The sequence below is a fragment of the Gossypium raimondii genome, chromosome 6 (assembly GCF_025698545.1).
Source record: "Gossypium raimondii isolate GPD5lz chromosome 6, ASM2569854v1, whole genome shotgun sequence".
In the NCBI taxonomy this organism is placed as follows: domain Eukaryota; kingdom Viridiplantae; phylum Streptophyta; class Magnoliopsida; order Malvales; family Malvaceae; genus Gossypium; species Gossypium raimondii.
In genome coordinates this window covers 57,359,548-57,372,173 of record NC_068570.1, presented here as the reverse complement: position 1 = coordinate 57,372,173, position 12,626 = coordinate 57,359,548, and the positions used below count along the sequence as shown (strand labels likewise).

At 33.6% G+C, this 12,626-nt stretch overlaps 1 protein-coding gene across 2 annotated transcripts; it reads left to right on the top strand.

The window, feature by feature from the left end:
* Positions 1-4,870: 4,870 nt before the first annotated feature.
* On the top strand, positions 4,871-11,596 carry LOC105772620 (acetyl-coenzyme A synthetase, chloroplastic/glyoxysomal). 2 transcript variants are annotated; one of them, XM_052632466.1, is made up of 18 exons: positions 4,871-5,310; positions 5,470-5,616; positions 5,727-5,882; positions 5,969-6,091; positions 6,213-6,381; positions 6,868-6,950; positions 7,048-7,149; positions 7,231-7,394; positions 7,502-7,592; positions 7,981-8,094; positions 8,493-8,569; positions 8,669-8,747; positions 8,901-8,969; positions 9,048-9,223; positions 9,349-9,405; positions 9,903-9,993; positions 10,098-10,196; positions 11,061-11,596. In XM_052632466.1, the coding sequence occupies exons 1-18, from the start codon at positions 4,966-4,968 to the stop codon at positions 11,244-11,246; spliced, it is 2,328 nt and encodes a 775-aa protein (XP_052488426.1). In that variant the 5' UTR covers positions 4,871-4,965; the 3' UTR covers positions 11,247-11,596. The 2 variants fall into 2 exon arrangements, with proteins under 2 accessions (XP_052488426.1, XP_012449456.1); XM_012594002.2 differs by having other exon boundaries at positions 4,873-5,310; positions 7,306-7,394.
* The last annotated feature ends 1,030 nt before the right edge of the window (positions 11,597-12,626 follow it).

Below are 12,626 nucleotides of genomic sequence, written 5' to 3'. Positions count from 1 at the left end.
TTCACTAGTATAAAGACCATACAATTACAACTATAAAACCATACATGTATAAATTACAACTCTTCAATTTTACCTCTCGGTCACCATTTCACCCAATTAAGCAATCTAATCCAATTTATCTCAAGACCTCATTAAATTAAATCGGGCTAATCGAATTAATGCTCAATAGGATCTCCTCTCAGTTTCACCTATTTATATAGTCCCCTAGAGTTATCAATTCTAAGTTTTCAATTTCATTCGATTTAGTCTAAATTTTACGATCTAGTGCCTAAACCTTAAATTAACTAATTAACACTTCAATTAACCAACCACAAATAAAATCATTTCATACCCATAATCAATCCAAGAAACCCAATCATTTTCATGTTAAATCACACAAGAAAAATAACAAAAATAAAACCAGGTTTAGAAATGCTCAATAGAACCGACAAAATCTTTGAATCAATTAAAGGTTTGAAGTGTTGAATCCATGAATATTGAAACCCAATTGATAAAACGCGAAATCAGAATAGTAAAATACGAAAAATCTATTGAAATACTAAAACAATTGCAAAAGGTACAAGAAAGTTCATGTGCTTTTTTACTAAGAAAGACAAAGTGCAAAAAATCCTATAAGAGAGTTCTCTAAAATCTAACCTAAAATAGCTAGTATTAAGAATCTATCCAAAAGTCTCTCAAAAATGTGTCATGATGTATCTTTTATAGTCTAATACAAATTGACCTACAATTAATAATCTTCCCTCACTTTTAGGGTTTGATGGATTGAAAAATTCCCTTGTCGTGACGTCTTAGTGTTGCGACATCAACGACGGACTACTTCAAGGGGTGCTTTTGGGATTTAGTGTCACGACAACAACCTTCTAATTTCTCGGCCTCGTCCTTAGGTGATTCGACTTCTACAACTTTGTAAACTGTGGCGAGTGTTGCAACCTCAATAGCTCAATGTTGTGGCCACATAGGTAGGTGTTGCGACATCACACTCTTGGTGTCGTGACTTCAAACATAGTCCACTCAGATGTGTGAAGTGATGAAGTCCAACTCCTCAATTGATAATAAAAGCATCATTGTCGGGACATCAACACCTTGATGTGGCGACATTGGCTCCATCTGAGGCTCTTCTCATCATTTTTCTCATCAACCAAGTGTCTGAAAATAAGCTTAACTTTAAGATTAAGTTCCTGGCCTAAACTTGTCATTTTATTTAAAAAAGCATAAAAACACAATAAATATTAAAATTAAGTATGAAATCTAATAATTACAGAAAAGTACTAAAAGATTATACAAAATACTCATATTTTAAGTGTTTAAAGAGCTTAATTTGATGTATATAAATACGACAAGACATTGGGCTTAAGTATAATATTAATCCACTTTATACTTGTTCAAACCTGACTCGACCTAAAACATAGATCTAAAATTCTGCCCAAACTCATTCATATTTGTAAATAGCAAACCCAAGCCCATTTTAGGCTTGCACATTTTTTTATTTTTTAAAAACATATTTATATATTTATATTTTTACTTATTAAAATTTTATATGTAGACATCTTCATATTTATAATTTTTTCATAATTTATGACTAAATAAATTATAGCAAAAATTATTGACATATATGATCAATGTTATATGAATGAGTATTCAATATCAATATATATGTTTTTTAAGCCCCGTGTGTTGGCCTGATGGCTAAGGTGTTCGCCGCTCCGGGTATAATTTGTGTTCGAGTTGTGCAAGTCGCATTACTATTAAGGCTTTGCCCTCCTCTTGTAATTCACCAAAAATAAAATATTGATATATTTTTATAAGGAAATTAGATTGAAATTATATTATTTTAAAATATAGTCAATAAAACACATGTCAAATAATTAGTATGCCAAATGACAATTTCTTAATTATACCATATTGAAATGCTTTTCTTAATTGTAACTTTAAATTGATAGTATTTATATATATTAAATTGCTATTTTAAATTATGATAATTAATATATATGGTAATAATATCATGATAATTACTCTTTTATTACATATGATGATAACATTATGGTAATTGCTGTTTTTATCACCTTTAATATATATGGTAATAATATTATCTTAATATTTTACTAAAAAAACCCCATTTCTAATTTTATTTACGAAAATGAGTCATTTAAAATTTTATTTATCGAAATAGGCTAAAAAAATTCAAAACTCGCCTACATGGAAATATTTTAAGGAGAAATTTAGAAAAGCGCGTAGACGTAGGTGCACTTTAACCCGTGCCCGGACTATTTTCAAAAAAATGTCAGTTTTTTAAAATATTATAAAAATAGATAAATTTTTTCAAAATTTACGAGAATAAACCTTTATAAAGACCTAAAGTGACAACAATGTTTTTTATTTTATTTTAAGGTGTCACCAATTAATGTAAAAATAAAACTTACAAAATAGATATTTATATAGACCCAAAGTCTCATTTCACTTGTTTTCTTAAGCAATATGGGATGTGAGATATGTGTATATATAGAGCCATGAATAGGTTTGCAACTTGTTTTTAAACAATATTCCTTCCTATCTCAACTAATAACATAAGATTAAAGGCTACATTATATTTTATAATTTTTTACAAAACAATTTCTATTTTTTATATTTCGTTAACATTTTCTCATATTATAAAATTATATTTTGAGATCTTTAACCTTGTTGCATTTTAGAATTGTTAGCATATATACAAAAGGACTTAAAAAAAAGAACAAATTGCACATATGAAACTTATACATGCAATAATCTTCTATTCAATTTTAAATGTTTGAAGTTAATATCTATGCAATTCTAATTTTAAAATAATTTTCCATTATTTTAAATTAGAAGTTATACTTTAATTTTTTATTATTTATTTTATTTTATGTTATGAATGTTTGATTAATAAATTAAATGGTGAGTATTTGGTACTCAAATAGTATTTTTTGTAATTTTAAAAATTGATATCTCTTTTTTAAATATTTATTTTTAATATTTTATTATACTTATTCATTTTTTAATCCTAATTTTAATTTAATTTTCATCACGATGAATCTTGATAAATTTATTTCAAATGTATTTTGACCATATAGATAATCCATTTAAACAGAGTATATAATTATGTTAAATAAGTTTTTATAGAAATATATAATATGCATAAAATATAATAATTATTTTTCATATTTTTATATCTAGATTAAAGTACATTAGTAGTCACTTAACTATGATTTTTGGCTATCGAATTATAAAACTTACAAGATGATCACTCAAATATTAGTAATTTTTAAATATTTTACCATACTCATTTTATATTTTATAATTTTTACTTATAGAGTTTAAAATTTTTATTTATAATGTAACAAATGTTAACTTTTGTAAAAAATTTAAACTCTATAAATAAAAATAAAAATATAGTGTAGCCTTTAATTTTATATTGTTAGTTAAAAGAGGAAGGAATCCTACGTTGTTTAGAAACAAGCTGCAAACTTATTCACGAGTCTATATATAAACATATCTCACATCCCAATTACTTAAAAAAAAAGAGAAATGAGACTTTGGGTCTATATAAAGATCTGTTTTGTAAGTTTTATTTACACATTAATTGGTGGCACAAAAAAAAATGGTGTTGCCACTTTGGATATTATAAAGGCTTATTCTCATAAATTTTAAAAAATTTGGTCTATTTTTATAATATTTTTAAAAAATGATCTTTTTTGAAAATTTAGTCTGAGTAAGGGCAAAAGTGTGCCCACTTCAGCGCATTTTTACTGACACAGGGTAAAGCGCATTTCTATCAATATACTTTTATGAAATTTCTCCTTAAAATACTTCCACGTAGGCACGTTTTGGATCTTTTTAGCTCATTTCGATAAATAAAATTTTAAATGGTCTATTTCCTTCAATAAAGTTGGAAACGAGTTTTTTTTAATAGTAAAATAGTCCTTTTATTATCATATAGCTGTCAATGTACTTTATCTTCAAAAAAAAAAAACTGTCAATGTACTCTTTTATATCCACATGTGTCGACCACCAATAAGAAAAGGCCACTTGTCAACATTATAGCAAAGACAATTAAATTATTTTAGTGTACTCATATCATTTAAATTTTTTAGGATCAAAATTAAGTGGTATATTTTTATGATATTACAAATGTAATTTTATTTTTTAATAGTTTATATTTTATATTTTTTAAAAGATTAAATTAATATTTTATCATTTTTGATGTTGAAGTATAATTTTACCATTATTAACTTAAAATTTTATAAATTATAACGAGATCTAAATAAAAAATTTTCTATTTTAAGAGGGTCAAGACCTCTACTAGCCTCTTGGTTCTACCACTGCAATTTCTCAAAACTTTTATCACCCATACATGCATTTCAATAGCTTCAAACTCAAATCTTGATATGCAAAAGAGTTCACGCTCTTTATAGATTCAAATCTTTTGAACACACTTGTAGTAATTGCGGAAGGGAACATAATTTAATTTTTTTATATCATGATTTAAACTTATTAAATTCATGATACAAAAATCAAAATCGTTCTTTAAACACTCGCAAAATAATCCCAATAAATTTAAACCCAGTCACGAGTATATCCTACAACATTTGAAAACATTGAACATTTAAATAATAAAATTAGAAATCAATTTTGTATTATTCATCTATATTCTGTAAGCTCATTAAAAACTAATCACTAGTTACGGATTTTATCCGAAGCAAAATTCAACTCTCAACCTAATTAAGGAAAACAAAAGCATTACTGTTTTACTAAACTCCCGTGATTCTCTTATATATATTTTGTGCTATCTGATAAATGATATTTCCAATGCTATGGGCATATATATATATGCACATGAAAAGAAAGTAGAGCAAAAGTCTGATGGTAAACTATAGGTAACAAATACATACACATAATGGAAAGGTTATAACTTTATAGCAAAGCTTTAAGCTTGAACTATAAGATAAAATGAAGAGCATCGGCATTTCCCCCCGTCCCATCATTCCCCTTATACTCCCACAGCTTGAACATCGCTACAAAATATCCCGCCTCAACCATCGCTTGCCTCTTCTTCACCTTGACGGTGCCGGTCGATCACTCTTGTTGATGGCCTCTCTCAACAACCACAACCACAACCACAATCACCATTTCCGCCACGCTGATTCCACGGCTTCTCCGCCTTCCTCTGCCGTAGCCAAGATCTCTCATTTGAAGGCCGTTGTTTTGGGTGACGCTCCTGCTTCTGAAGAGGACGACGTCGTTCTCCCTAGCCATGACTTTTCTCGTCAGGCTCTCGTTCCTTCTCAGCAAAAGGTTTCTTCTCATTGTTTCTTGAATTGAATATTGCTTAATACTGAATTGTTATATATGATCATGGATTTACGGTTTCGCTTTGATCTGAGTAAATTAGCTTATGATTTGGTTACGTGGTTGTTGTATAATTGGCAATTCTGGTGGGTGATATGAGATCAGTACCTGGAAATGTATAAAGCATCGATAGAAAACCCAGCTGGGTTTTGGTCAGGCATTGCGTCATCGGAGTTTTACTGGAAACAAAGATGGGGAGATCAGGTTTACTCTGAGAATCTCGATGTGAGGAGGGGGAATATCAAGATCGAGGTCTTTCATTCATTCTCTTTTAGTGTCTTTTTTGTCTTGTATTCTTGTTTAGTTTAACGTTTGGGTCTATGTAACTGTAATCTGTTCCTTTTGTTTCTGGTCTTTACCAGTGGTTCAAAGGCGGCATTACCAATGTGTGTTACAATTGCTTAGATAGAAACATTGATGCTGGACTTGCAGACAAAATTGCTCTTTATTGGGAATCCAATGAACCTGGCTTTGATGCTACTTTAACTTATTCCCAACTACTCCAACGAGTTTGCCAGGTCTCTTTCAGCTTTTGTATTATTCGCTGCATGTTTTCGGTTTTGTTAATTGGAATCACTTTTGATTTGTTGCATCTTGTTTGCAGCTTGCTAACTACTTGAAAAGTGTTGGTGTTAGAAAGGGCGATGCTGTTGTTGTTTATTTGCCTATGTTAATGGAACTCCCTATTACTATGCTTGCATGCTCGCGCATTGGTGCAGTTCACTCGGTACATGACTCCTTTTTTTGCACATGAAGAAGGATGAATGATGTCAAACAAACAATAAGAGATTACTTTGCTAATTTCTTCTTTATCATTGGACGAATTCCCACCCCCATTGCACTTTCAGGTTGTCTTTGCTGGGTTCTCTTCAGAATCTCTTGCCCAACGAATTGTGGACTGCAAACCCAAAGTTGTTATTACTTGTAATGCTGTTAAAAGAGGTCCCAAGACCGTCTTCCTCAAGGACATTGTTGATGCTGCCCTTATTGACTCTGCCAACAAGGGGATCTCTGTAGGTTGGAAAAATTTAAGAAATTATTAATTTTTTGAGCATAGGTTCCTCCATACTCCATAGCAATTCATGCATATTTAGACTGGGCAAATGGAACCCATTTAATCTCATCAACTTTTGCTTAGTGCTATACAATGGACCACTTATCTTTAACCTAAATTTTATTTTCTATATAATGAAACTTTTGGTACAACAGTATTTCTTTGCACTACTGTTCCTTCGCATTCATTCAGTATGTTTTAATATCCAAGGGGGAGATGGTTGCCAACTGCTCTTACATAACTGATGGAGAGTACCATGTGCTTGTCAGATCTAAATTAACATATCCAGATCTTTAGCATCATGTAGAGCATGATGGATGCTTAACAGGTCGCTGAGTCTTTAACTTTTAGCTACGTTGCTCTGCTGATTTCTATCACCAGTGACTCTAATGTGATTATTTTTATGACTCGTATGCTCTCTATCTATATTGATATCTTTTTTTGTGCAGATGTGTGCTTAACCTATGAAAACCAATTGGCACTGAAGAGGGAAAAGACTAAATGGAAGGAAGGAAGAGATATATGGTGGGAGGTTAGTGTAAAAACAGAAAATTATTAAGCTTTGATGGTTCCTGGTTTCAGTAACCGTAATTTTATAATGGAGTGACGTTTTCATACTTCTTTTCTAGGATGTTGTCCCAAAATATCCAACTTCTTCTGACGTTGAATGGGTGGATGCAGAAGATCCCCTTTTTCTGCTGTATACTAGTGGGAGTACCGGGAAGCCAAAGGTATATTTATTTTGATTGGTTGAAATATTTTACATAGTTTCTCATATTCCTTTCTTATGCTCTAATATGAACTTTCAAAAGGGTGTACTTCATACAACTGGAGGATACATAGTTTCTCATATTCCTTTCTTATGCTCTAATATGAACTTTCAAAAGGGTGTACTTCATACAACTGGAGGATATATGGTGTACACAGCTACAACATTCAAATATGCATTTGACTACAAAGACTCTGATGTTTACTGGTACTTTGGACACTCTGCTCCCTTGTGCTCTTAAAATTTTATAAATTCTTGCTGTTTATAATTCTATTGTTGCCAAGTCTTTGTTAACATCTTTTGCTTGATTTTAGGTGCACAGCTGACTGTGGTTGGATTACAGGGCACAGTTATGTTACTTATGGACCCATGCTTAATGGAGCTACAGTTCTTCTGTATGAGGGGGTAAGGGTTCACAATTCCTATTTGACACGGATAAAGAAATTATAAGCTTCCAGTATTGGCAACTAGTCTAGTTTTATATACATCTGGCACACGGATAGTGTCTATGTTGTAATTTTTGGTTCCCTGAGATTGTCATTGAGGACTAAGGAGGCAAAAGAAGTGGCAACTAATCTGGATTAGTTAAAACATGCTGGAAGAAACATAATGGTGTATGGAAGGTTTTACAAGTCATGGTGTTTCTGAAAGTTTATCTAGAGAGCAACTAGGTTTGACAAGCCATTAATAAGCACTAACTGCCAGATTGTTATAGCATTTAAACCAAATTTTTTTGTTAGAATATATTATAGATGTTTCAGTAGATAGCAACAAGTCCTATTGGAATTTGCAGGCCCCAAGTTACCCTGATCCTGGACGATGTTGGGACATTGTTGACAAATACAAGGTGACCATTTTCTACACTGCCCCTACCTTGGTGCGCTCTCTCATGCGTGATGGTGATGAGGCAAGCTATTTCTCTAATCTTGTTTATCTTGGGTTCGGGATGTTTATCAGAGATTTTTTGAATAAAGAGAGCTCTTTGTTTCTATTTTGCTTCATTTATTTTTTATATTTGATACTCACCTTCATAATTTCCACAGCTCCAATCTACTTTTGTCTTCAATTTTCATTCAATATTGCTGTCTAAAATTAAGTGGGAGTAATAAAGAAAGGAACTTGTTTGAGTTTTGCAAGCATTCAGTCATTTTCTTTGATTCTGGAATGAAAGTTTACTTGCATGATCTTCGAGACTATCCTTTGGCCTGCAAAGGTCATCTAGTGTGTTTGGAGAAAACCATCGCTGGAGTTCTTCTTGATGTATTTCCAAATTTGTATTGATAATCACTATTGCTGACTGTGCAGTATGTTACACGCTACTCAAGGAAGTCCCTTCGTGTCCTTGGAAGTGTTGGCGAGCCTATTAATCCAAGTGCTTGGAGGTTCTCAACTTTATAAGTTTTCTTTGTATTTTTTGCCTCTTATCTCTTTTTATATATAAACAAACTGTTTCTCACCTAAAAGGGTCCCGGTTACTATAGGTGGTTTTTTAATGTAGTTGGAGGGTCAAGGTGCCCAATTTCTGACACTTGGTGGCAAACAGAAACAGGTGGCTTTATGGTAAGTACTTTTCTTTTTTCATGTTACATATTTTGGGAGCATCTCCTCTGGAAATATTCTCATAACTATTTTTCACTTGGAAATTTAGTTGATTTTTCTCTGCTTTACATGATATTTCAACTTTTGATATGTTTTCCTCGTCTTAACTGGCAGATTACTCCTCTACCAGGGGCCTGGCCACAGAAGCCTGGTTCTGCAACCTTTCCTTTCTTTGGAATCCAGGTTTAACACCCTGCTGTTATATAAAATTAGCATTTTTCTTTTCCTTTTCGTTAATCTCTTCTTATTGTATAACGACAGCCTGTCATAGTGGATGAGAAAGGAGTTGAGCTTGGTGGTGAGTGCAGTGGCTACCTGTGTGTGAAAAGCTCATGGCCTGGTGCATTTCGAACTCTGTATGGTGACCATGAGAGATATGAGACAACATACTTTAAGCCATTCCCTGGATATTATTTTACTGGTGATGGATGCAGCAGGTATGTTGGTATAACCCTGAATTTGCTGTTTCATTAGTTTGCATTTTTTACTAGCATAGTGAATTTGATTCTAAGCCACCCCTATACTTATATCCATTTATTCTTTGTTGCCGGTTTCATTTCAGGGACAAAGATGGGTACCACTGGCTTACTGGAAGAGTTGATGATGTTATCAATGTCAGGTATTCCATTTGAAGATAAAATACCATGGAGGCCCCTGTACTAGGAGTTAGATTGCATTTTGCCCATTCTACTCAAAAAATGGTCATATGAGTCCCTGTATGTTAGATTAAAGTGCAAATTGGTCCCTTCTGTTAAAAATTTCTTTCCTTTGTACTGTTAAAAACTAGTGTGGCTGACAGAATAATCAGATGTCATATGGTGTTCCACATGTAGCTTATATTGATGTACAGAGACCAGTTTTTAACAATAACAATGGATTAAATTTTTAACAGAAGGACTAGTTTGCTCTTTGATCTAACATACAAAGATTAATTTGATCATTTTTTGAGTAGAGGGGCTAAAATGCAATCCAACTCTAAGCATAGGGGCCTCTATGGGACTTTCACCTCCATTTTAATAAAGTTCCGCAGTTATCTGGAAACTAGCCAGCCTGTTGAATGTTCCGTATCTGCTTCTTTTCTATTGCCTGTCAGTGATATTATCTCAATGTTTGCAGCGGGCATCGTATTGGCACAGCTGAGGTGGAATCTGCTCTAGTTTCTCATCCTCAGTGTGCAGAAGCTGCTGTGGTTGGTGTTGAGCACCAGGTATGCTAAGGTCTTGATGCATTTATTTTAGAATTATATATCAAGTAGCCAAGAGACATGCTTGTGGTTCATAATCCTAAGCTTTCATTTTCCGTTTCCCTTAGGTTAAAGGGCAGGGCATATATGCCTTTGTAACTCCAGTGGAAGGCATTTCTTACAGTGACGAACTCAGAAAGAGCCTTATACTCACCGTGCGAACTCAGGTTTGAATTTATTCCTATGGGTTGCTGCATAAGGACAAATTTAACCTAACGCACCTTACTCGATGAAATTGTTGGTACTAGCATAATCTTGGTCTGCTGACAAACTAGCAAAAAAGTAAAAGAAGAAAAACGTTGTTGCCTGCTTATGCTTAGGAACTCTCATATTTAACCTACATGATATGTAGAATATAAATATGAAACATGTAATAGATTAGTGCTTGTTTCTTTTAAGAGATGATCTACACCGTCACCATAGACATATTAGTTCATGAATGTATCTGAGAAGTCCCTCTATTATATGGACCTGATCAAATTAGTCCCTCTACTATTAAATAAATCAATTTAGTCACTGTACTATTGAAAAGAATCGCGTAAGATCGAATTGAAATAGAGTTAACATTTATTGTTTAAAAAATATCATTTCCTGTTTAACAGAGTTAATATTTTGAAAGTTTTTATAGTTCTGTAAATGAAATCTAGAATTGAACTACAATTGAAAAAAATAATTTTCAAAATAATTTTTATATATTAAATGTTAACTTTGTTACAATTTGGACTTATTTAATTCTTTTTAATAGTATAAAGATTAAATTGATCTAGTCCCTATAATACAGGAACCTCCCAAGTACTTTAAACCCATATTAGTTCCTAGTCAGCCTTGCACTTTTTGAAGTGTGGTCCTTGAAAAGAAGACGTAGAATTTAGATGTTTGCTATGGTCTCAAATAGTTTTCAAAATTTGTTGCTTTGACCATTACCATTCAGTTGAACCAAAAATTTAAACTGTAGCCGTAGCTACCGGTTTCCTTACATCCCGATTAGTTAAACATTGGTTAGTTAAAAGGTGTATGTGGGTGGCTTGCAGATAGGAGCATTCGCGGCACCTGACAAAATACATTGGGCACCTGCCCTCCCAAAAACAAGGAGTGGGAAGATAATGCGGAGGATTCTGAGGAAAATCGCAGCCAGACAGTTGGATGAACTCGGAGACACAAGCACACTGGCCGATCCAGGTGTAGTAGACCAGCTTATTAAACTTGCTGATACCTGAAACTGAAACAGAAAACCACACTAAAGTACCTAGTCAAAGAACCAACTCAATCGCACACTTGTTGCTGGATATCATTCCCATTTCGACAGTGAGTTCAGTATCTTTCTGGCTCTTTCTTTTTATCTTGATGGCTTATATAGCTTCATCTAGTTTGATTTTTAAGTACTTAATTTGTCTCTTCTTTTTTACCCATCTTTGGAGGTTGCTTCATCCATATTGATATTTTTATTTTCTAAACCCCCCCCCCCTTCCCGGCCCTGGCCAACCAAATCTTTGTATGTATGTAAACTAATGTACATTTGTACTCTTTCAAAAATAATATAGTGCTATGATAATAATAAATTAATAAATGAGGCTGAAATTTCCTGCCCTTTTCAGCTATTCGTCCCTATGGAGTATGGCCTGTATGCAATTGGCTTTGTGAACAGTTGCGGATCATTAATATTACATCTTAATTCATGAAGTTGGATCAATAAGCTTTGCATGTTTTTGTCATAAATGTAACTGACATGACGAATCTACCAGACAATCTTTGTACAAGCCCAATAATGCCCGGGCCCAAGCAAACAAATATGCCTGGGCCCAAACCAACAAACAAGACCCAGACCCTATGACCAGTAACTAACAGCCCAACACAGCAAAACTAAAAATCAAAAGGGAAACCCTAGCTGCAGCAAGCCACCAGCAACTTCCAACGCCTCCAGCAAACCTCTCCAAGCGCCGTAGGACTCGGAGATCAGCCCCTCCACGTGCGCCATTCGCACAACCACCTGCAAATAAAAACGGACTAAGAGTCCACAAAAGAGAGGGATTGTAAACTAGTGCATTTTCGTAGGCTATAAAAGCCTAGATTTGTATGAATGAAGGGGGGAAAAATAGGGGGTATTAACAGAGAAATAGACAAAGAAATCGAAAAGAAAAAACTGAGTACAGATTCTCTTTTAGGTGAACTCGGGTTTCTTTTTTTTCTTCTCGCGTTTTCTATGTTTTTTATTTTTATTTTTATTTTTTTTATATAACAAAAGAAAAGGGGAGAGGCTTACCTGCGTGGTCTTGCCGATGAAACCCGAAGCTCGCTTCGTCTTGGACGGCCGGGATTTGGATCGGCTGATTGTTTGAGAACGGCGGCGGTGCGAGGAAGCTAGGGATAAAACCCCAGCAGAGCACCTGTTGAGTTTTTCTTTTTTTTTTTTATTATTTTTTTTCCTCTCATTCGGTTCCGAATGATTTTGAAAGGGAAAATGGTTTTAATTAACAATCAAAACGGCGCCGTTTTCATTCAAGCAGACCCGCGCGGTGACCCGACCCGGAGGGGAGGATCGGCTCGCTCTGACGTCACATGGTATATTTGCGCAATTGGCCCCTCCTATTTGCAGTGCT

Bases quoted from the DNA above. Each gene is read 5' to 3' on its own strand.
- LOC105772620 (XM_052632466.1), top strand. From the start codon at position 4,966: ATGAAGAGCATCGGCATTTCCCCCCGTCCCATCATTCCCCTTATACTC. The intron at 6,951-7,047 runs GTTAGTGTAAAA...CTTCTTTTCTAG, and splicing joins GAAGAGATATATGGTGGGAG to GATGTTGTCCCAAAATATCC. The intron at 10,197-11,060 runs GTTTGAATTTAT...GGTGGCTTGCAG, and splicing joins TACTCACCGTGCGAACTCAG to ATAGGAGCATTCGCGGCACC.